General features: G+C 41.7%; 1 protein-coding gene across 2 annotated transcripts in view; it reads left to right on the forward strand.

Annotated features, from left to right (window-relative positions):
- flt4 (fms related receptor tyrosine kinase 4) overlaps window positions 1-25735 on the forward strand; it is a 74798-nt gene that overhangs the window by 14593 nt on the left and 34470 nt on the right. For both annotated transcript variants that reach the window (XM_018745682.2, XM_018745605.2), the window contains exons 2-4: window positions 13888-13984; window positions 14535-14809; window positions 18694-18821. In XM_018745682.2, the coding sequence (XP_018601198.2) occupies window positions 13888-13984; window positions 14535-14809; window positions 18694-18821 (500 nt within the window). The remainder of the gene's footprint in view (window positions 1-13887; window positions 13985-14534; window positions 14810-18693; window positions 18822-25735) is intronic.

Here is a 25735-nt window from a genome sequence, read left to right on the forward strand (position 1 = left end):
GATGGGTTCAATCCCTGCTCAGTCTGTGTGGAGTTTGCTTGTTCTCCCCATGTCTGTGTTGGTTTCCTCCAGGTGCTCTGGTTTCCTTCCACACTCCAAAGGCATCCTGTTCAGGTTCACCCATAGTGTGTGAGTGTCAGAGATTGTGTGTTCCACTGATGAATGGATGAGTGACATATTGTAAGTAGTGTATCTAGCAGTGTAAGTCACCTTGGTGAATAAGGTGTGAGGGCTGATAACACTACACAGAGTTCATTGGAAGTCACTTTGGAGAAACTTTGCTAAATGGAGAAATGTAACTGAAATTTTCTTGTAATATCCTGAAAAAGAGTTTTATTTGAGCAAATCTCAGAATGACTTAAAATGATATACAAATTTAGCTTTTTGTTGTTGAAATACACCAGTTTAGAGAACACATTTACTTGTAATGATGTGATCACTGAAATACAGTATATTGGGAGCGGTGGAATATTGTGCAGTTGTGTTGTGCATAGTAAGCTTGGCTCTTTTTCCGCAATCATCACATGACTTTTAACGGCTTAAACTGTAGATTATAGTTAGCAAGTGTTCCAAAGAAGGCTGGTGTGTGAGAGAAGTGTGTGTCCTCTATGAGACTTAGACGTGAGGGTTCGCGGGAAATTCTGCGCAAAGACAGCTTTGATTGGTAGAATTACAAATTCTGTTTGAAACTGGAAAGTTAGGAACAAGCCATATGTAGGAGGCAGGATATGGACCGTGCAACTGTGTAATGAGGTTATTTCAGAGTAAGTTTTTTTTTGAATTGTGACTGATTATGCATGGGCAAACACAAAGTGCTGAAAAAATAAATTAATTGCCAGCATGGTTTTCAATGCATGAAATGTCCTAAAAAATTCAAGACAGACATTTGTTCATTAATTAATTTTTGGACTTAAAGAATTTGCATCATTCATCCCAGTATGACATCTGTCCTTGGTTATTTAGACTAAGGTTATTCTATTCCAAATCCTGGGTGAAACATCTTAGACCATATGGACCAACTGAGCCACCACTCTTGGATGGGTAACTAGTTCCAGCAGATAAAACACACACAGCTGAAAATGCTGGGAACACACACCATGTCAGTTGTGTTTACACAGAATGCTGCATTGTGCTCTCTGCCCACATTTTTACTTTCCATTGTTTTTTGGTGCTCCATTTGTGTTTGTTTTGGTTTCATTATGGACTCAATGGAAGTTTAAAAAAAAAAAAAACAAAGGTTCCTGTTTTGATTCCCAGCACCTCCTGTTGTACCCTTGGAGAAAACACCCTGAATTACTCCAGTAATAATACCCTACTGTAACAATGTAGTACCAAAGTGCCAATCATAGTACTAAAGTCATCACACCACTCACAGAATATCTGTAACAGAACCACTTCAGTCACACTCAGCTTGATAAGATTGATAAGATGACTTTAATAAATGTCCTTTCTTTATGTAGCTTATTATAATGTTAATAATGGTTGTATACAGTTTCAGTGATTATTTTTTCAATCTGGGAATGGTTTTTCTTGTAAGTAATGTACCTCTCCTTCAGTATCCAAACCTAGTTCATTCCTGAGAGTCTGTCCAAAAGGTAAGGATATCACAGCCATTCTGCCACCAAGTTCACTAAAAATGGCCTAAAGTTTCAGTTCAATACATTGATGTATATTTAACACATTTATGTTTTATTCATCAACATTTTATTTCCAAAAAATGATTTCCATTAGGGGGGTGCAGTGGCGCAGTGGCGCAGTGGGTTGGACCACAGTCCTGCTTTCCGGTGGGTCTGGGGTTCGAGTCCCGCTTGGGGTGCCTTGCGATGGACTGGCGTCCCGTCCTGGGTATGTCCCCTCCCCCTCCGGCCTTACGCCCTGTGTCACCGGGTAGGCTCTGGTTCCCCGCGACCCCATATGGGACAAGCGGTTCTGAAACTGTGTGTGTGTGATTTCCATTAATCATTTACTAATGTAATTCACTCTCCCCACCCAAGTCTGTGCTTTGGAAAATTTCCTTTGGTACTAATTACAGCTCCAGGTCTTTGTGGACAGGTCTATGTAAACTTTGCGTTTAGAAATCTGAGCTTCTGCCCATTCTTCTATACGAAATACTTCCAGTGACACAATGAAGTGGTGGCAATTTTAAGGTTATACCACAGACTTTCAGTGCTTTATGAAGGAAATTAAATGTACCTTGTGCAATTTAGGTTTCTGGTACAAAGGGATGAAAACTTTTTTGTTTCAACAGTAATTCTCAAAACATCAGAGTACTTTATTTCAGAGTAAGTAGCATTAATATAAATAAAGAAATAATTACATTTTATATGTTTTTCATTACATTTGTTTCCTAATTCAGTATAATAAGAAATAATCAACCAATTCCTTATTTCTCATCATATGTAAATATTTACATTTACATTTATTCATTTAAATTCAGTTTTGTTGATTTCATTCTTCATTCATTTCATATTCATTTAAATATTAAATAAGTACACACACATTTGTGTAATATATAAATGATATACATTGTAGGCTATAACTTGTAATAATATAATTTGTAATAACCATTAGGATTGTAATGAAAAAGCACTAGTCACTGACTAATAGGGTGTTATAGTGCAGTAGTTTCTGGGAGTGTGAAACTATTTGTTTTGAGAAATTAAGGGGCTTGTGAGACAAAATGTATTAGTCTGACAATGTTCTTTTTCACTGGTAAATTCCAGTGTTATTGAAACATGCTGGTCATAAGAATTTGAAAATGTATATCATCTCCCTTCTGAGTTTTCAACAACTCCACATATCAGAGACATAAAAATATGCTCATATGGGAGACAATGGTGTGTAATACTCTTTTTTTTTTCCAACTGTATCACACCTTGACCTTTATGGGTCTAACCCAGGATCCTGGAGATCTCCAGGGGATACTAGCTTGAGAGTGCATAAGAAATTAAAGAAGGGTGTCCCTTTGCTGGGCAGTCTCAGTGTTTCCCCTTGCTTGGTTTTACTGCACATTTCTGCCCTGCAGGTTTGTGCAGGATTGTCTTTTTTGCGGTCTTGTTATGCTTTCCAGAAGATTTAGAAAAGAACTCCAGATGAGTGCTATATCAGAGATAACTTGAAAACTGATACATTCTAGTTAAAAAAGCTAAATCCTAATAATAAATAAATACCTTTCCTAGCAGGATACTTTTGTTGATGGATTTCAACTGGTTGCTGAGCTGTGTAAAAATAAATAAAACACAATGTGTGGTGAATAATATTAGTCTGCAAACACTGACAAGAATATGTGTCAGGTAATACAATAAACTCCATCCACTTTTTTTTCTGTACAATACAGAGTCAGTGACTGGTTGTTAGGGTACGACATGTTACTTGTTGGATTTGATGGTTTTTGTGCTGTATTGAATAGAATTTTACTGAATTTTAAAATGCCTCTATGTCTGTTCAAGAGGAACAACTGCTGTTTCAGGAAATCTAAGAAAATGTGTGCTCTGTGGTCTGGGAATGCTCACGCAACTTGAAAAAACAGGTGTGGCAGAGCAGAATGAGACAGTTAATTGCAAGTCTTCGTTTTAGACTGAGTTTTATTGTTTGATGAACACTGAGGTTCTCTTTTACCACCTGTCAAGGTAGCACATCGAAAGTGAAAAAGAGCATTTATACACGCTGCCAGCTAACCCCAACAGATGGGTGTTCATAATTGGTTGGCTGGTTTGGCACTGACCTTGACTGTTTGCTGTTGACTTTTTCAGGTTCCCAGCTGCTGCTGTGCTCACTCCTTACCTCTCACTGGCTTGTAAACAGGATCCAAGTGCACATACCAGTTGAGCAAATCTGGCCCAGAAAACAAGGCTTCCAGAGACTCCCTGCCTTGTCTATAGTTGGATGAGTACATAATCCTCACACTGTCCCAGTCGTAGGTGTATCCAGTCCTATTTTCATTAACCAAAATGAGTGGCAGTGGGCCATGTCCTTTTACTGCCAGCTGTCATTTGTTCAGCCATGTTGAGAGTTTTCTGCCAGTCTGTCCCACAAATTTTCCAGGGAAATTTTTGTGAATTTTTGGAAATTTTAGGAATTTTCAGAATTTTTTTAAAACAGTTAATTACTTTTACATTATCAGATAAATTTAAAATGTTTGAATACATCTGATGGTAAGCAAGGCATGACTCTGTAAACCACAAGAGCAAACCAAACATTAAAGATGCAGTGGTCAATAAGCCAGTAAACCATTACAGGCAGTTCCCGGAGTACGAATGAGTTCCATTCCTCAGTCTGTCTTTAAGTCGGATTTTTACACAAGTCGGAACAGTTATGTATGGTGGGTATCTAACAATATAATAATAACAATAAGAAATGTAACTACAGTATTTATAATAGAGAGAGAGAAAAAGAGAGTGTGTGTGTAGATATAAAAAACATTAAAGAAACTTTGTTCACTTTTCTGTTTGTTGATGTTTCACCTTTTTCCGAACACTTTATTGTTTCCATTTTAGTTTCAGTCGTGATCATTTTCCTTTTCTTTAATGCATCACCATCACATTTACACTTTAGTGTCATGGTTACAATGGTAAAAACAAAAAAAATTCAGCCAAATACAGTAACACACACAAGGCACTGTTAACAGCAACATAGTCCATGTTATACTGAGTGGTCAGGAGACTGAGGTGTGTGTCTGTATGTATGTATGGGTATGTGTGTGAACCCAATTGCGGGATCTTTATTGTCAGTACACAAGGGAGTAGACGAGATTCGTTGTTGGGGACAAGTGTGGGTCAGTCGATGCACAAACATAGGTCTTGGAGAATCCGCATATCATAGTCAAATAGGTGATTCAAGTGTTGGGAGCCGTGGAGGTCAGGAGTGGGAACGAGGCATTGAGGAGAATGAGGAACATGGAAGGATGGGTAGATTGTCGTGGGTTCACTCGAGAGCGCTGGAGGGACGGGTTTCTCAAATGAGATTCCGCAACCAGGGTGTCCAACTGTGGCTTCTTTATACCCTGCTGCTCTGATTTTGGGCAGGTGCGGATGTTTGGGGTGAGGTTGTGGGCATTACAGTCTGACTGAAAAGAACAAAGTCTTTGTCCTACTTCGGACTCACACACCCACGAGCCAACAAATCGCTGTAGACGCATAATGTTTTGATGCGCATCACAAAGTAGCGCCCGTTTGTTATTACAAACTGTTGTATGTAACTTGAATTTTTAATATAATAGGTTTTATGTTTACATTTATTCATGTAGTAGATGCTTTTTTCCAAAGCGATGTACGTCTCATAGAAAATACAACGTGTACATTACATTAGCAGGAAGCAACGCTTAGATTCAGACTTGTGATTCTTAAGTACAGCTAGTTAGTTTCTTTCCACCATGTGAACCAATGTTGATCACACGAGTAGCTGCATAAAATTCGGAATATCAATGATTCTTGATCACCTTCCTAGAAATTTATTTTTGAAGTGGTTTGTAACTATGGGCTGTACATTCATAACCCAGGGACTGCCTGTATTAAGTACTTAGGTACAATATCAGATGGTACAACAGTACTATATCTTTTTCATGAATTCTGTTTTTAACATTTTGTATGATGATAATACAGATAGATTAATGACATGATTTCAGATAAAAATTTTCCCAGTTAGATAACAGCAATTTAATATTTGTTGGCTACACAAGAACAAAGTACTATTTAACAGAACCAAGATCTTTCAGAGGGAATGAATAGTTTTGCTTTAACTCTGAGAAAATTTAAATTGCTATTTACCTGTGAATTGTGTGCTGTGACTTCAGACGGCCAAGATCAAAAAAGATGATTGAGACTGACTCGTTTGAAAATTCTTTTAAACGAAGGAGAAGAAGTTTCAAGAGACACCAAAATCACTGTGACAATATTTACTTCTCTCTGGAAACTTAAATAGAATCAGTTAAAATCAAAATTATTTGTGTTTCACAACAGTCACTTTCAGCTACTCTCAGACCCATTATTTCACCTACATCATCATATTTTCTCATAACATTTCATTAATCATTATAGGTTGATAACCATGGTGAAAGGTAGTACTTAAATCAATTCAGTTCATTTTTATCGAGTGCTCTTCTCACACAGTTACACAGAGCCCTTGAACAAAGGCATAAGGCAAAGAAACAAATACATACTTAGTAATTTATAACTTAAAGATATAAGTTTAATACGTTTTCATACAGAGGTGTGTAAAACATAAACACAGCCAAATAAAATTTTGTGGTGATATGCCTGAGTGAACATGTAAGTCTTTAGTCTGGATTTGAAGATTGGGACAGACAGGGCATTTCTGGCAGTAACTGGTAGACTGTCCCACAGTTTAGGTGCTCTATAGCTAAAGGCACGACCTCCTACTGAGGTCTTATTGATCACAGGTACTTTAAGGTAACACGCATCCAATGAACGAAAATAGTGTCCTGGGATACAAGGATCAATAATCTCACAAAGGTAAGCCGGAGCAATGCCATGTACTGCTTCATAAGTCAGAAGTAGGATTTTACTGTATAATCAACTCTAAATGTAACTGGGAGCCAATGCAGCGATTTCAGTACTGGTGTTATATGGTTGTACTTCCTAGTTCTAGTTACAATTCTCGCAGCAGAATTTTGTTCCAACTGTAGCCTGGATACAGTCTGGTATGGACAACCTGATAATAAAGCATTACAATAGTCCAGCCTGCTTGAAAGAAAAGCATGAACCAGTTTTTCAGCAGCCTGCCTACTTGGGAATTGGCTTAATTTACCTATGTTTCTCAACTGAAAGAAGCACAACTTAGTCAAAGCATTTACATGAGACACAAATGACAGCCTTCTATCCAAAATTCTGTCTGTGCTGTGGAAGTTTCTGTCACCAAGACAAATTCCTTGTATGTGTGAACATACTTGGCAATAAAACTCGTTCTGATTCTGATTCTGATTCTGAAAAGACACCCAAATCCTTGACACAATCTGTATGCTTGAAACTTATACCATTTGTTGTAAAGATTGGCGTGATTATGTCGAGAGTTTCGGCATCACCACCCACCACAAGTACCTCTGTTTTACTGGCATTTAGAGATAAAAAATTTTCACTCATCCATAATTTTAAACTGGTAAAACAATTAGCTAAAGGCACCACATGTGATGGGTCATCAGGCTTAAACGAAACATATAGCTGTGTGTCATCGGCATATGAGTGGAAATTTACATTGTGTTTGCAAATAATATCACCCAATGGTAACATACAGTGAGAACAATAATGAACCTAACATAGAGCCCTGTGGCACACCATATCGAACTGTAGTTGAGATGGAGGGGGTGCAGTCATCAGATTTCAAATGAAATTGTTCACGGTTATCTAAATATGAGTCATACCATTTCAGGACAGTACCCCTTAGTCCAACCAGGTTTTCCCTTGAATACCTATTATCAATGGTATCAGTCAGAATTTCTAACTAGCAGAGGGGTGGTAGTTTTGAAGGAAGGGATATGCAAATTTAAAGTATTATTTAGGTTGAGTATTAATTTTTCACACGTCATATCTCAAAGGGAGATTGTCTTGAAAGTTTGCACAAGCTGGGAACATTTACTTTTCATCTAACCCATTGAAAAAACTACCACCCCATCTCCTGTAAGAAATTCTGAAAGGTACCTTCTGCAAGGATCAGTTAGACAAGGTATTAACATAAATGTCAATATTTAAATAAGTTTTAAATAAGCTACAAAAATTGAGACTTTTTAAAATTCCCGACCATTGTAGCTGTGCTGTTCTTTTGGATGTGGGTTAGAATCCAAAAGTGAGTGTTGCGTTCCCCTCGTGTGTGGATGGGTGAATGATTATGAGGTGCTTAGTGTGGTGGAAGTCTCTCTCACACACACACACACACACACACACACACACATTTTCTGAACCGCTTGTCCCATACGGGGTCGCGGGGAACCGGAGCCTACCCGGTAACACAGTGCGTAAGGCCAGAGGGGGAGGGGACACACCCAGGATGGGACGCGAGTCTGTTGCAAGGCACCCCAAGCGGGACTCGAACCCCAGACCCATCGGAGAGCAGGACCTGGTCCAACCCACTGCGCCACCATGCCCCCTGTGGTGGAAGTCATGGGGATAAAAATTTTGCTTAAGTACTATTTGTAAGTTGCTTGAGAAGTGTCTACTAAATGAATAAGTAGTAACAGTGATGTGTACGTGTAAGTTAATAAATGCTTCCTCCAATGAACTCCTTTTTGAGTATTCTTGTGAAGTCATTAAATGAAAGGACAGCACTGTGGCATGAAAAGGCTCCGAAGAGAAGTGGTTTATGGCGTAATGTCGTGCAGTGGCTGAGCAGATCAGAGGCCTAATGAGGCTGGTTGTGTAAATACATTGCATTGTGGCGTTGCTGTATGGCTCAGAAGCTTGAGGTGTCCTTCCTGAAGAAGGCAAAATATGGGCTTGATGATCATCATGGGTAATGTGGATATGAGACACGGCATTTTACATGAGGTAGTTAGGCAACAGTTGGACAACTACATTTGAAAATTCAGAGCATTCTTGACTTCATATAGTTAAGAGGCTTGGCTCCAACATTATTATCTTGCTTTTTGCCACAGAAAAACACACGCAGCTATCCAAAGATGCTGTTATTTGTGCCACGCGTATTCATAATTTAATTCAGTTCAATTATATTTTTAAACCATTTGAAAATTTAACCATTTGAAACCCTCCCGGAGTCTTTAATTTTTTTCCACTGTTGTAATAGTTCATCCCCAATGGAACTGACCTGCGTGCTGGTCATCACACTGAAAATAGCTTGAGAAGTTATTCCTGTGGGTTTATCTGTTATTTTTCCATGTTTAACAGCTTGAGTTTAAATTAGATTCACACAAACCTCAGTGCCGGGTGGCATAGTTCACTAAAGTGCTTTCAAGTACACACAGATGAAAGCAGTTGTTGCTTGCTCACTGGTGTGAGGAAGAATTAAACTCTCATCTCAGTGTACTCCTCACAAGCAGAGTCAAACCCTACTTCACCACTGCAGTCCTGGCTTACCCCTCTGGGCCTTTGCATTATTTATTCATTCCTGCGCTCTCACCCCTAGCAATTTGTATAATTTGTAGTTTTACACTTGAAGCATTTAGCTCAGTGTTACAAGCATAGGGTCCCAGAGGACATTTAACATAAAACTACTGCTATTATTACTACTACACTGAGCCCATATGTAACAGAGTTGTTAAATTTTGTTAAATCCATTGTCATGGGCGGTCCGTATACGTTGCATTCATTTGTTTTTTGATTCAAAATATAAAACAAAATGCGAATTATGATGCCTTTATTCATTTTTTTTTGTTTTGAAAATTAAAAACTATGAATTAACTATGTTTTGAAACTGTTTTTTGCTCAAAATGTAAAATATTTAAAATATGCCCCATTTAAGAGTTTTTTGCTAAGTGGACACTTTTCTCCAAAGCGACTTCCAATGAACTCAATGTTGTGTCATCAGCCCACACACTTTATTCACTAAGGTGACTTACACTGCTGGATACACTACTAACAATGGGTCACTCATCCATACATCAGTGGAACACACTGTCTGTCACTCACACACTATGGGTGAACCTGAACAGTATGTCTTTGGACTGTGGGAGGAAGCCAGAGCACCCGGAAGAAACCCACACAGACATAGGGAGAACATCCAAACTCCACAGAGACTAAGCAGAGATTGAACCCACATCCTCTCACGTCATCCAGACGCTGTGACACAGAACCCCCAGAAGTTTTTTTGTCCCTTGATTTTCAGCTGGAAGTTTTGTCTTACTTTCCTCCGTGGCCAGTAGCCATACTTTTGATACATAGCTTTGATAACTGCATGGATAATGTATTACTCTAGACTCTTTGTCTCATCCCTTTGTTCAGTGCTCTGTGTCACTGTGTGAGAAGAGTGCTCTATAAAAATAAATGGGATTGAATTGACTAGATTCACTCTTGGTCCATCTATAATGAAGTTAACAGCTTCTACATTCAGCAAAATGCATTTGCCCAAAAGATGCCACAATGAGTTTGACTGAAAGGGTGTCCAGTTTATGTATTGAGGAGCAGAAGCTCATTTTGATTTGACTATTCCAAGTCGTCAGTCATCATGCTTCTGCTACTGTAGTTTTGGCACCCAGCTCAATGCACAATTCTGTTTCACTCTGAACAAAAGGAAACTGTGCAAGTTGGTGGCGGTGCAGTCCTGGAGTGCAGTACAAGGGCCTGCAGTCTAAGTAGTGCTCTGTGGCTCAAAAGCACATACTTACAGAAGCCTGTACAATTTGTGCATTTTGTTTTGCAATCCGGGGTAGCTGGATGCATCCCAAGCATCCTGATTTGGTATGAGGCCTCAGGATCCCTGGCCTTGATGAGTGTGCAGTACAGCACGCTCAGTTGATTTCACATCATCCTTGGCCATTTTTGATTGGCTCTTGCTCTGGCAAGACCCACTTATGGGTTCTCTGCCATGGTCATGGTATTGTCTTTCTTCTGTGAAAACGAATGCAATGCTGCAGAATACAATGCCACCCTTGCTTGGGTTTGTTCTTGTTATGCCTCAGGCAGCAAAAAAAGAAAACCATGCTTCACTACTACCTAATGATTATGATCTTTGGTAGCTCTGCTAGAGCCATTTTGACTGTTTGACAGCACTCTGTGTTTTCAGTTGACTACCAGTAAAACACCACTGACACAAACACAGAGAAACTGCAAAAGGCAAAGGGTTATAATATTTCAGAAATATGACTGGATATTTTTAGTCTAAGAAGATCAAAGAAGGTGTCCAGACATTCCAAAATTTATCGGAATTATCATGCAGAACAAATCTAAACTTTTTAGCACAAGGAAGTTAAACACGTTGCTTATCTACACCTACTGTATTTATAGACTGAAGTTCAGGTGTTTTATATAACATATAAAACACATTTGCTCTTTAAAAGGGTAAAAGTAATTATGCCCGCATTCTATAATTTCATTTAAAAAAAATTGTTGCAGATAATTAAAACAAAATATCTTTTAGCAAGTGGGTGTGGTGGCGCAATGGTGCAGTGGGTTGGACTGGGTCCTGCTCTCTAGTGGGTCTGGGGTTTGAGTCCTGCTGGGGGTGCCTTGTGATGGACTGGTGTCCCGTCCTGGGTGTGTCCTCTCCCCCTCCGGCCTTACGCCGTGCGTTGCCGGGTAGGGTCCGGCTCCCTGCGACCCTGTATGGGACAAGCGGTTCAGAAAGTGTGTGTGTGTGTGTGTGTGTGTGTGTGTATGTCTTTTATCAGTTTTTAAATGGTTGAGTGAAAACTGTTCCAGTATATTTAATATACTGTATATATTATAGCATTTCCAGAAAACTGTATCAGATTGCCATATCTGGCCATACATTGTTTTTATTTTTTCTTTTAATTAATAGCTTTACATATTTAGAATAGCTGATAGTGTGGACTGAGAGGGACAAATGTAACCCATTACCAAAGAACTTCTGAGAAGTTAAATGAAGTTAGACCATATTATGTTGTCCCCCTTTCCCAAGTGGCTGCAAATAAAATGTTAAATAAAATATTTATGAAGTGGTTTTTCATTTTCATTTCTCTACCAGAGGATGCCCAAAGCAAAGCAGCTAATTCCCTGAATAATGATGAAGACTCAAGATGGTCCACGGTAGTAGTAAAGCATTGACTCAAACACAAAGTATGGCTTTCTGGAGTACTGCAGTTGCTCTGCTGGCCATAGCCCATTTTGAAAATTATGACAATTATGGCCACTTCTCTTCCTGTCCACTTGTAAAGCTGCCAAGAACAAGTTCATGCCCAGCTCTAACTCGAATGGATGACCCCACTGGGAAAAAGCTATCGCAAAAATGTCACCTTGATCTCCAACACCAAAAGCATCACCTTCTTCAAGTAGTCCTAGACAGCCACTTGTGAAGGACTGCTGTGCATTTTTGTACGACACTTGCATGGATTCCTTCAGCAGGCACACAGCAAAGCAATGTTTGTGTATGGGGAAAAACAATTCCCAACGAGAGATGAGAAAAGCATTGGCCTTTTCTTACAAAGTCAGGGTTTGTCAGTTAGAATGATTGCAGTTACATTCAGTATAACTTGTAGCAGCCTCCAGAGAACATGCTCAGGAAGGCCTATGGCCAAAATGTGCTCATTGGATTTTTACCTTTGTGTTTGCAATAAACAAACATACAAACATAGTTACTACTGTGAGTGCTAGTCTTGTCATACTTTATTCTACTATAAACAAAAAAAATATTTTTCTTTAAATTATGGTCTGCAGGCACATGTTTCTCGTTACATTACATTTTTTCTTACGAGCGACAGACAATGTTTAGTGTGATTGCTCCGTGATGCCTCAATGCCAAATGAAGTTTAAAGATTAAGACAGATGAGCTGATCTTTTGTTTTTCATATCTTAGAAATGTCACTGTTTTCTCTTTAACCCCTACAACACTATGGGTTCTCAGTACTGTAACAGGACCTTGTTGAAAATCTAAAGGAAATTAAAATTATTAACCATTTAGAAAGACTTTAAAGGGCCTGAAATAATAGCAACATTTTTACTTCATCATCACTGCTGCCACAACTGCAAACAAAACTACAAAGGATTGTTATTACCGTCACAGACAGTTTTCTCACGTTATTTGGGTTAAAGTCCTTGAGACAGAGTCTACATATATCCATCTGATTTCAATAACCACTTGTCCTGAGCAGGGTCATGATGTCCATTTATATTTCAGTCTCATTTTTTTCATTTCACAGCTGTGCCAAAACAGAAGACCTTATTGTATTATTTGGTAAGATTTATAGTGTAGCAGTATGTAACAGGCAGCATGGTGGCACAGTGAGTAGCACTGCTGTCTCACAGTGCCTGGGTGGGGTGAGAGGACATGGGTTCAATCCCTTCTCAGTCTGTGTGGAGTTTGCATGTTCTCCCCATGTCTGTGTGGGTTTTCTTGGGGTGCTCTAGTTTCCTCCTACAGTCCAAAGGCATGTTGTTCAGGTTACCCTGTAGTCTCTGTGTGTGACAGAGAGAGTGTGTTTCACTGATGAATGCATGAATGACCCAGTGTAAGTAGTGTATTTAGCAGTGTAAATCACCTTGGTGAATAAGGTGTGTGGGCTGAAAACACTGCATAGAATTCATTAGAAGGTGCTTTGGAGAAAAGCATCTGCTGAATAAGTAAATGTAAATGTAGTGTAGTGGTTGGGGGTGTGGTGGCGCAGTGGGTTGGACCACAGTCCTGCTCTCTATTGGGTCTGGGGTTTGAATCCCGCTTGGGGTGCCTTGTGGTGTACTGGTGTCCCGTCCTGGGTGTGTCCCCTTCCCCCTCCGGCCTTACGCCCTGTGTTACCGGGTAGGCTCTGGTTCCCCCTGACCCTGTCTGGGACAAGCGGTTCTGAAAATGTGTGTGTGTGTATTAAGTGTTAATGGATGCATGGATGTGAACGCAGACTAACAGAAGACACATTGCCTCACAAAAGCATAGACTTATTTATCTTGCTTATACACACACACACATTTTCAGAACCGCTCGTCCCATACAGGGTCAGGGGGAACCAGAGCCTACCCGGTAACACAGGGCACAAGGCCAGAGGGGGAGGGGACACACCCAGGACGGGACGCCAGGCCGTCGCAAGGTACCCCAAGCGGGACTCAAACCCCAGACCCACCGGACAGCAGGACTGCAGTCCAACCCACTGCACCACCACACCCCCCTTATCTTGCTTATATTTAACACTAATTCCCTGTGGGTTGACATTTAAACCCTATATGTCAGCAGCATAACAGCAGGGAGCTGGAGAGATTTATTGTGACTGAAGACTGTGACAGTTATACCTTGTGATGCAACGGCGTGTCTTCCCTTCAGGTCTGGTGACTGGATATTCTATGACTCCACCCACCCTTGACGGCCTGAAAGATGACCTTGTGATCAATGCCAATGACACACTGACCATTACATGCAGGTATGACAAAAGCAAATTTAATTAAATAAATTTTCCATAAATGTTTTGTTTGCTGTAACATACATGAAGTCATCATTATTTCATTTGGTGAAACTGCAATGTATAGAAAGCAAGCCAATGCAATGTGACCCCGGTAACCTACAGTAAAACTATTCATATTTATTACATTACAAATCACACTCTTAAAACGACAAAATAAAATGTGTTTGCTTATTGTCTGCCTCTGACATTTCCCACGTGACATGTAGAGATTCCCTCTGATGGAAAAATCACTGCACATAACTCTTTCATGAAATCATAGCCACAGCCTCTGAAAGAGGTTGTACCATAAAACAGTCAAAACATGTTTGGTACAACCTAGTGACATGTCTGCTGGAAAGTTATTTAGCAAAAAATAGATGAAAATAAATGTTTAAAAACTGTTTTCAAAACTGCTGTTGTTTGTCTCAGCAAGGCTTTCAGAACCCAAACTATCAAAAGAAGTGTTTGTGCACTCACTGCCCCCACCAGCCAATGTTTTTCATGCAGAATGTGGCTTGTCTTTGACCAGGGGACAGCGCACTCTAGACTGGACCTGGCCTGAGCAGAGCCTAACCAAGCACCAAGTACAAGGGCGACAGAAAGAGCCACAGGCCACACAGGTGCCAGGCCAGCGGGCCATCTCTATCCAGGAGTGTCAGGGTGAGACTGGGAAACCCTACTGCAAGACGCTGATGCTGACTGGCACCAATGGCCAAGACACTGGCTTGTACAAATGCTTCTACCGGGACACTAATGTCATCGTCAATGGCACCACAGCTGCCATTGTTTACGTCTTTGTCAGAGGTGAGTGATTCCCTACAAGACTTCTATGTTTAACTTTACTTACTGCTTCACTTGTTCATACATAATCTTTTAAAATTCTCCATCAACGTGTAAATTGATTTGCAATGTCCAATTTTTATTTTAAAAAATATGTGTTGTGATAATAGCCATAGGAACTGTACAATGATTAGTGCAAAAATCAATTCTGAATTCAGCAGTACTTTTTTCATATTTTTAACTGGTATAGTTCATTTGCTCTAATTGTTTATTGCGCCACAAGCTCATATATAATATTGTCACACCCCCGGGAACGAGCAAAGCAGAGACACCTGCGCCCACTCAAGAAGACTAGGGATAAAAGAGGCTCCGCGTCCACACCCGGACGCGGATTCTTGCAATTGCTCTGTGCCTCTGCAGTTTCAGCGTCTCTCCTCAGCATCTGTTCCTAGCCTGCTCTCGTGTCTTGACCCTTGCCTGTTCTTTGTTCGACCACCGAGTTTGGATTGCCTGTATTGCCATGTTTGTCACTGGATTGACCCACATCTGTTCTTGACTCTGACCTTGCTTTGCCCCTTGAACCTGCCCTACGAGATTAAAGTCCAACCCACAATTGGGTCCACAAATTTACCTGCGTCCAGTCCTCGTTCCTGACAAATATTTAGAATTGCTGTCATTTTGAAGAAAATGGGAAAAATAGGAAATCAGAGCTATCATCCCTCTGACATTTAGAGGCAGATCCTGAGGTCAGGCTGTTCAGAAACGTCCTATGATCGAAGTCAACCCATCCCTTTCCCCTTTATTAATATGAATGACTTTTTCACGAAATATACAGTACTCCAGAATTTTTAAGGTTTTTAAATTTTAATCAAAATGATCAATTTTTTCATATCAATCTGTGCACTGAGCCATTGACAGCTCTGCAGTGTCTGTTTTATCAGAACTAAAAACATAAAAATAGATAAAAAGATTATTTTTCAAAATTTCATTAAGTTCGTCTTTATATAATTTTTGACCCAAAAGGAAAAAACAAGAACACATACATTCATGTTTACATTTATTCACTTAACTGATGCTTTTCTTCAAAGCGACTTACAGCGTTACGCTACATACAGCAATTTACCCATTTACACAGGTGGTTTATTTTTTGCTGTTAAACAAAAATTTCATTTAGAATAAGTATCTTGCTCAAGGGTCCTTCAGCAGTGGGATTTGAAGCTACAACCTTCAGATGGAAAAATAGCAGCTCGGATTAACTAGTGTTGTGTTGGAGTCTTTGCCAGTGATCCACAAGAAACCGACCTAAGTGTGATGGAGTATCTGCAGACACACGGTTTACACATGATGGGGTTCAGGAGAACCATACGGACAGATGCAAATTTAATACCAAGTTTTTTGTTCAGCTGAAAAGTAAATTCTGTGAATTTTCACAAGTGTGGGGCTCTAGGGATGAGCACCACTGGGGGTGAGCAGGGCGTCTCCCTGTGGCCAATAACAGGCTGTCTGGACCAAAAACATCTGTGTTTGAGGTTTTATTTAGCTGTGAGCCAGAGGCCTTGTTCCTCCCCCTCAGCTGTTTAATTTAATAGCTTGTGTGTTTATCCATACTGTAACAGATGTGAAGCAAAACACACAGTGCAGTATGACCCCACTATTTCATTTGTTTATATCACATATTTAATCAGAGGCAGTGGCACTGTGTGTTTATAGACATACACATGTACACAAATGTGCAACGGAACTTGGACATTCTGACTGATGTGCCACTTCCACAACTCTGACCTGTGGTCCCATGTAGATAAAAAATTTTCTCATGTGCGCTTTGCAATATATTCCTCTATGAAGTCCTTTTAGGTACATTTATACAGAAACATTTTGGTCCATTGGAAAAAATCAAAGCATAACTTTCAATGAAATTCAGTGATTTTTTTTGGAATATAATCTATTCTTACTGCTATAATTGTGTTCTGCAACCTGCTGCTTTTTAATTTGCAGTCAGCAAAGCTGCAATTAAACTCAATGTGGTGGTTTACAGTCCATTTATGAGCGACAGTGACGGATGTATGAAATACATGTCACATACAATACACGTTTTGTTTCCTTCCAGAATGCCATCCAAGCAGAATCAGAGATAGAAATTCAGTTTCTTTTCCTTTTTTAAATGACAGGTTTCCCCATAGTGTGTGAGTAATGGAAAGAGTGTGTTCCACTGATGTATGGATGAGTGACCTATTCTAAGTTGTGTATCTAGCAGTGTAAATTACCTTGGTGAATAAGGTGTGTGTGCTGATAACACTACACAGAGTTTGTTGGAAGTCACTTTGGAGAAAAGCGTCTGCTAAATAAACAAATGTAAATAAATGTAAATGAAGAGATGATGGAAGAGCTGAATTTTTGATATCCATATATTTTTTTCAGCCATATGCAACTGTAATAGTGTAATTTCAAATATTTCTTAGTAGACGATTCATCGGCTGAGTGATGTGTGCAATTGAAGTTATTATCCTAGTTATCATTCTAAAATTTTCTATTCTATACACTGTATAACTTACATGAAGTTGATGGAAGACAGACAATAATAATAATAATAATTGTGATGAAGCAATCTGAATTAATCTGTTGATGTAGAGGAATACAGTTTTGCTCTTCCTCTGTACTAATCACACTGGTATTGTGGCTGTTGTCCAACTATTGGAGACCTTGTGTTTTTAACCTGTTATGTCTCAGCTGATGCATGCTGGTTGATTTGGTAGTGTCTCTGTGTGTTTGTGTGTCCTGGAGGACAGGAGATGATAATCACTTAAAGACACCAAGCTGACTGTAGTGGCCTTGTGAAATGTTTCCTAATTTCTCCCGACAAGGTGCCAAAACAGTTTCCATAGATCTCAGCAGGGGTTTGATCAGCACCAGCTGAAATCACACTCATAAACAGAATGAATGTGTCTGCGGCAGGACTCCACCAGTTGCATGTGGCTCCACTTAGCAGACTGGACCTCTCCAGGTGACCCCTTTAAAGCTGTCTGCCCCCCCTTCTGTTACAACCCGGTGGCTCAGCGGAGGAATACATATCCCTAGCTTCACAAAAAAACTGCCTTAAATTCTCATGATTTATTGTAACTTGGAAGGGCTGCTTTTCGGCAGTGATGGTCCCGGCGTTGTTACCACTGCAGGGCAGAAACACAAGCTTTAACTCAGCATAGTCTGTTTTCTTTCCAGCAGCTTGAAGTGATTGCTTTGAGCAGTATGAAAAATGGCAATGAGCAATAGTGCATTTCCTTGGAAACCTGCTGCCTCATAATGTTTGCACATTGCACCAGTGTTGCGAGAACATTACGAGTCAACTGGCAAAAGAGCCTGCAGGACCAGATTTTCTCCCACCATTTTTTGATGGATGATCAGCTAAGATTCAGAGTGACAAAATCTCATCATTTTGGATGCCCTGGCAGTCTCACAGGCACAACCAAACATATTGATGATCATGAAATGCAGACGGGGGGCAAAACCAGATTGCAGCTTCTCTGCAACATTTGGTTAAAAGTGGTGCTGCTAGGAAAGGTTCTTACTCCAGATGGAAGTTATCGAGGAACAAATGCATGTTTTTGCAGTGATGGATTATTAAATTACCTGTAAAAAGACCCACCCTTTCTCTGAGGGCAGCTTTTTCCAAGAGCACTTACAAGATGTCTGTAAATCAAGTTCAATTCAGGGCCTATAACTTTTCAGAAAGTTTAGTGAGGTTGAGAAGGTAGTTTTTAAATTGTACTTTGAGGACTTCTGAAGATCTTTCGGCACCAACATGCTCAAACTAAATCCACAGAATTGGTGGAAAGACAGCACAGCATTGCAGTGTCCTTTGTGCTTTCAGAGTTGTAGAAAATATAGAAGATTCATTATGGTTTCTTTTTCAGATTATCAGCATCCATTTGTCGAAAGGAGCAATGTTGGCTTTGAAACAATCTTAGTGACCAAACCTGCAACACACATAGTGGTGCCGTGCACAGTGACAATACCTGATCTGAATGTCACTCTCTATCTGGTAAGTAATCTTCCTGCCCTCAGCTCATCAGTATCTGGTTTAGCAAAATACATAATTAGATGTTTAAATCTTTTGTATGTGTATTTACTACATCAAGTGTATTTACATTTAACTGACATGGTTTGGATGGGGGGCGCGGTGGCGCAGTGGTGCAGTGGGTCAGACCGGGTCCTGCTCTCCGGTGGGTCTGGGGTTCAAGTCCCGCTTGGGGTGGCTTGCGATGGACTGGCGTCCCGTCCTGGGTGTGTCTCCTCCCCCTCCGGCCTTACGCCCTGAGTTGCCGGGTAGGCTCCGGTTCCCCGCGACCCCGTATGGGACAAGCGGTTCTGAAAATGTGTGTGTGTGTGTGTGTGACATGGTTCGGATGCCTTTACCTACCCGCTTTAAATCTTTTACACACACACATTTTCTGAACCGCTTGTCCCATACGGGGTCGCGGGGAACCGGAGCCTACCCGGCAACACAGGGCGTAAGGCCGGAGGGGGAGGGGACACACCCAGGACGGGACGCCAGTCCATTGCAAGGCACCCCAAGCAGGACTCAAACCCCAGACGCACTGGAGAGCAGGACCCGGTCCGACCCACTGCGCCACCGCACCCCCACTTAAGTCTTTCAATAGTTCCCATTTCTTTAAGAAAATACATTTTTGACCAAATTCCAATTCACATTGCCTTTCAAAGTAGAAAAATATTTCTGTCAGCTCACTACTGTATACAAGTATTATAGGCTGTATTTAGCAAAGTGGTTAAGGAGTCATACGTGTAAGTCTAAAGCAGGCAGGAAAGCACCGGAGGTATATGCTTCAGAAAGTATTTCCATTAAATTCCTATCCAAATATACAGGTAACAGGAGCACTATAGTTCACCTAGAATTTCCATGTTGCTTTTAATTGCCAACAACTTCATAAATTATTTTCTACATTTTTCCCATTTGGGAAAATCTGCATATACACCCAGGCCCAAGCAGACAAACCAAACTCATTTCAGAGCTCATTAGCTTATTCATCATCCATATGCCCTCCCTGGATCGGAGCTTTTGCATGGCAGAAGGGCTTGCGTGATCTAGGGATCTCCAGGGCTATGTCATCGGGGAGCAGTATGCTCCTGGTAGAGTCTCCCAAGGCAAACTGGCTTGAGTGCAGATCCAGACTAACACAATTCGAAAAACCCCTATGGCAAATGAGAACAAAAGAACGTTTACCCTGCCCGGAATACGGTCATCGGGACCTACCCCTGGAGCCAGGCCTGGTGGTAGTGTTCCTAGGCAAGCGCCTGGTGGCCGGGCAGCCCATGTAACCCGGCCGGCCTCAGCCCGAAAAGGCAACGTGGGGGGGTCATGTGGGCCACCCACCCATGAGGTCCAACATAGGGGTTGGGTGCAATGTGTACCAGGCGGCAGGAAAGGGCGGGGTGGCACATGGCGTCGCGGCCCCTCGCGAGAGAAACTGGCTCTTGGCACGTGGAATGTAACCTCACTTGGGGGGGAGCCGGAACTGGTGCGGGAGGTTTAGAGATACCAACTAGGTATAGTTGGACTCACCTACATTCACACTGTTGGCTCTGAAACCAAACTGCTCGATAGGGGGTGGTCCCTCTCCTACTCAGGAGTTGCACGGGGTGAGAGGCGCCAGGCGGGTGTGGGGATACTCACAAGCCCCCGGCTGGCTGCCATACAGTTGGAGTTTGTCCTGGTGGATGAGAGGGTTGCCTCAGTGCGACTTAGGGTTGCAGAGAGGAAAACTTTGACTGTTGTGTGTGCCTATGCACCAAACAATAGTTCAGAGTATTTGGCCTTCTTGGAGCAGGTGGGTGAGGTTCTAGACAGGGACCCACCTACAGACTCCATTGTCCTGCTGGGGGACTTCAACACCCACATTGGAGATGACTAGGAAATCGGGGGGGGGGGGGGGTTGGGAAGAACGACTTGCCCGTTCTGAACCCGAATGGTGAAATGTTATTGGACTTCTGTGCTAGTCATGGTTGTCCATAACAAACACCATGTTCGAACACAAGGATGCTCATAAGTGTACTTGGTACCAGAGCTCCTTGGGCCAAAGATTAATGATCGACTTTGTAGTCGTTTCATCTGACTTGAGACCACATGTTCTGGACACTAGGGTGAAGAGAGGTGCTGAACTGTCAGCCGATCACCATCTGGTGGTGAGTTGGATCAGATGACGGGGTAAACTGATGGACAGAGCAGATAGGCCAAGACGTTTAATGATGGTGTGCTGGGAATGACTGTCGCAGGACCTTGTCCGGAATGATTTTAACTCGCACCTCCGGACAAGGTCCTCCCAAGGAGATAGGGAACATGGAATCTGAATGGACCCTGTTCAAAACTTCCATTGTGGAAGCAGACAGGCACAGCTGTGGCCAAAAGCATGCTGGTGCCAGCCAGGGCAGCAACCCGAGAACCCATTGGTGGGTGCCGGTGGTGAGGGAAGCCGTCAAGCTGAGGAAGGAGGCCTTTAGGGCCTGGTTGGTTCTGGGGACTTCTGACTCAGCAGACAGGTACCAGCAGGCGAAAAATTCAGCAGCGACTACGGTTGCAGAAGCAAAATCCGGGGCATGGAAGGAGTTTGGAGAGGCCATGGAAAATTGGTCGGCTTCAAAGAGGTTCTGGAGAGCCATCTGGCAGCTCAGAAGGGGTCGGAGGAGCTTCGCTCAGGCTGTGCTCAGCAAGAGTGGAAAAGCTCTGACCTCTGATGAGGACATTGTGGAGGTGGAAGGAGCACTTTAAGGAACTCTTAAACCTGAGTGATATGCCTCCCTTACAGGAATCAGGGCCAGAGGCTTCCAGGCTGTCAGAGTCCATTTCCCTGGTGGAAGTCACTGAGGTAGTTGGTAAGCTCCATGGTGGCAAAGCACTGGGGGGTGGATGAGATCTGCCCGGAACTGCTTAATGCCCTGGATGTTGTAGGGCTGTCATGGCTGAGATGCCTCTGCAATGTTGCATGGACCTTGGGGACAGTGCCTTTGGATTGGCAAACTGGCGTGGTGGTCTCTATCTTTAAGAAAGGGGAACGGAGAGTGTGTGCCAACTATCAGGGTATCACACTTCTCAGCCTTCCTGGGAAAGTCTATGCCAGGGTGCTGGAAAGGAGGCTCCGGCTGATAGTTGAACCTTGGATTAAAGAGGAACAATGCAGATTCCCTCCTAGCCATGGAACAGTGGACCAGCTTTTTACCCTCTCACAGATAACTGAAGGGGCATGGGAGTTCGCTAATGCAGTCTACATGTGTTTTGTGGACTTGAAGAAGGCGGCTGACTATGCTCCCCGGGAAATTCTGTGGGAGGTGCTTAGGGAGTTTGGGGTACCGGGGCCGCTACTGCGGGCCATTCGGTCTCTGTACACACGGAGCAAAAGCTGTGTCTGCATACTCAGCATCAAGTCAAGTCGGTTCAATGTGGGTGTTGGACTCCACCAAGGTTGTGCCTTGTCTAAACTCCTGCTTGGGGTCTTCGTAGACAGGATATCAAGGCGCAGTCGAGGCCAGGAGGGCATTCCATGTGGGAATCGGAAGGTGACGTCTCTGCTTTTGTGGATGATGATGTCCTTTTGGCACCATTACATGGTTGCCTCCAACATGCACTAGAATGGTTTGCAGCTGAGTGTGAAGCGGTTGGGATGAGGATCAGCACCTCAAAATCTGAGTCCATGGTTCTCTCACAGAAAAGGATGGCATGCACCCTCTATATTTAAGTACCTTGGGGGTTCATGAGTGAGGGGAGAAGGGAGCGTGAGATCGGCCGCAGACTGGGAGTAGCAGCAGCAGTAATGCGGTCGCTGTACTGGACTGTAGTGGTGAAGGGGGAGCTGAGGCATAAGGCAAAGCTCTCCATTTACCGGTCGATCTATGTCCCTACCCTCACCTATGGTCATGAACTTTGGGTAATGACCAAAAGAATAAGATCGCGGATACTGAAATGAGTTTTCTCCGCAGGGTGCTGGGACTCACTCTCCGTGATAGGGTGAGGAGTTCGGACATCCGGGAGGGACTCAGAGTAGAGCCGCTACTCCTCCACATTGAGAGGAGCCAGTTGAGGTGGTTCGGGCATCTGATAAGGATGCCCCCTGGGCGCCTCACTTTGGAGGTATACCAAGCACGGCCAACTGGGATGAGGCCCCGAGGTCGGCCCAGGATCCACTGGAGGGGTTATATCTCACAGTTGGCCTGGGAATGGCTGGGGATCCCCCCAGGCTGAACTGGAGGAAATTGCAGGGGACAGGGGCGGCTGGGCCTCTCTACTCTCCCTACTGCCACCGTGAGCCTACTTGGACAAGCGGGATAGAAAATGAGTGGATGGATGGATGGATCATCCATATGGCAAATTGGCTAGACACTGAAGAAGCTATTACAATTATTTCTCACAGAAAATTTTAATGCACCCCCAGACCAAGACAAGCTAAACAGGAAACTGACCAAAATATGACAAGCATTGAACATATTATTCAGTCTTTATAAAAGGGGCCTGGATCCCTCTATTACCAAGTTTAATAAAGTGCTACCTCAGCTGTGGTTTGGTGTGACTGAAGTGATGAGTTATGTGCTTTCCACCAGCAGAGGACACATGTCTTAGCAATTTTTACAGTGACACAGAAATAATTTTTTTATCTTAATTTTATCTTTTTGTCAGCAGTTTGTCATGTAAAGTTAAAGTCAAAAATACAGTAAAATGACCATAGCACAGTCCACAGTAGGCTGGAGTGAGGACTTTAGAAAATAAGTAGGCAAGAAGTTTTCACAGAACTATGGACTGTATTTTATAGTTGATGTTACAGCGTTGTTTCTCTCTCCACACTCAATGGGCTTCAGCACTTCTAATTTTACACCTAAAATTATGAGCAGCTCTTTTTTGTAATTTCAGTTTTTGCCAGTACTTTCTTAAGCTTTTTATTTCCTTTGAGTTTGTAACGAAATTAAAATAAATACAAATATTGGACCAAAATCCACGAGAATATCAATGCACACACAAGAACAAAGCAGGATTTCTTGTAAGCATGAATTGAAATGCTTCTATTTCTATCACCTTCAGGATGGACACAAAATTCTTTGTGCCTTCATCTGCTGGGACAAGTTACCATTCTGAGACGGCAGCTCATCTAGTTCTTATAAAAATCATAGAAATATTATCTTGGATTTGTTACTGAGCAAAAGTTTTGACAACCATGAATGGGGTCCAAGAAGAGTGGTACAAATTAATGACTTATGAATAACTGAATATCCATTCACTGAGTGTCTGTATACCAAGGTTTGAGCGTAGTGGGTCTCGTTCATACACAAGGGTTTGGCTATACATTTTGCAGATTAGCTCTTGCAAGTGTAAGTTATTACAGGTGGTCCCCGACTTACGATGGTTCGACTTGCGATTTTTTCAGCTTTCTGATGGTGAGCTGGCAATAGAAATTCAGTAAAACCATACTTCGAATTTTGATTTTTTCCCGGCCAAGCGATATGCAGAGCGATACTCTCTCACAATGCTGGGCAGCAACAGCGATCCTCATCTCCCAGTCTTTCACACAGAGGTGTGTATTAGGTATATTAAATGCATTTTCGACTTCTGATGGGCTTCAGGGAACATAACCCCATTGTAAATCGGGGACCACCTGTACTGAAATTTTTTTGTAAAGTTCAAGGTTAAATATGGATGGACTATTAATTGCTCTATTGACTGCTTCAGCTTTAGGTGTTTTCAGAAGTTTTCAAAAGTATTTTCCTTTAATTTTAATTTTATAATCCTTTTAATTTTCCTTTAATTTTTTTTTACTTGCATTGAACTTTCACTACTTAGTATAATTACATTTATGTTTATTTATTCATTTAGCTGAAATTTTTCTCTAAAGCAACTGACAGTGTTAAACTACTTACAACCCCAATTCCAAAAAAGATATGCCAGTATGGAAAATACTAATAAAAACAAAAAAGGAGTGCTTTGTACATTTACATTACATTTACATTCATTCATTTAGCAGACACTTTTCTCCAAAGCGACGTACATCTTAGCAAAAAAATAAAACTATTTGTGCATTACATTAAGAAAAAGAGACATAGCTGCAGATATTCTTAAGTAAACCTAGTTTTTTCTTTCTGCTTGATGCATCGATGTTCATCGCTCGTGTAAAATTTCCTTTCTTGTAATTTTACTTTCACTTGCATTCAAACAAAAACAATATAAAGACAAGGTATTTCATGTTTTGCCTTATCAGTTACATTGTTTTCTGAATATATACATTTCTTATGAAACTGATGCTTGCATCACGATCCAAAAAAGTTGGGACAGTCGAGTATTTACTACTGTGTAATGTCACCATGTCTTTTCATAACACTTATTAAATATTTGGGCACTGAAGACACCAGTTGGGTAAGTCTAACAAGCGGAATTTTCCCCCATTCATCCATTATACAGGTGTTAAGCTGTGCAGTTGTACAGGGCCTTCGTTACTGTATTTTGTGCTTCATAATGCACCACACATTCTCAATCGGAGACAGGTCAGGACTGCAGGAAGGCCAGTCTGGTACCTGCACTCTCTGCTTACATGGCCATGCACTTGTAATCTGGGCAGAATACAGTCTGGTGTCGTCCTACTGGAAAATGCAGGGACGTCTCTAGAAAAGATGGCATCTGGATGGGAGCAGATGTTGCTCCAAAATTTGTACATATTTAAATTAATGGTGCCCTCACAGACGTGCAAGTTACCCATTCCATGGGCACTGATACACCCCCATACAACAAGTGATGCTAACTTTTGGACCTGATGCTGATTACAGCTTGGATGGTCATTTTCCTCTTTTGCCCGGAGAACACGATGGCTGTTTTTTCCAAAAACTGTTTGAAATGATGAATCATCAGATCACAAAACATGATTCCACTGTGCCACTGTCCATCTCAGATGAGACCAAGCTCAAAGA

This window comes from Scleropages formosus, chromosome 13 (assembly GCF_900964775.1).
Source record: "Scleropages formosus chromosome 13, fSclFor1.1, whole genome shotgun sequence".
Lineage (NCBI taxonomy): Eukaryota > Metazoa > Chordata > Actinopteri > Osteoglossiformes > Osteoglossidae > Scleropages > Scleropages formosus.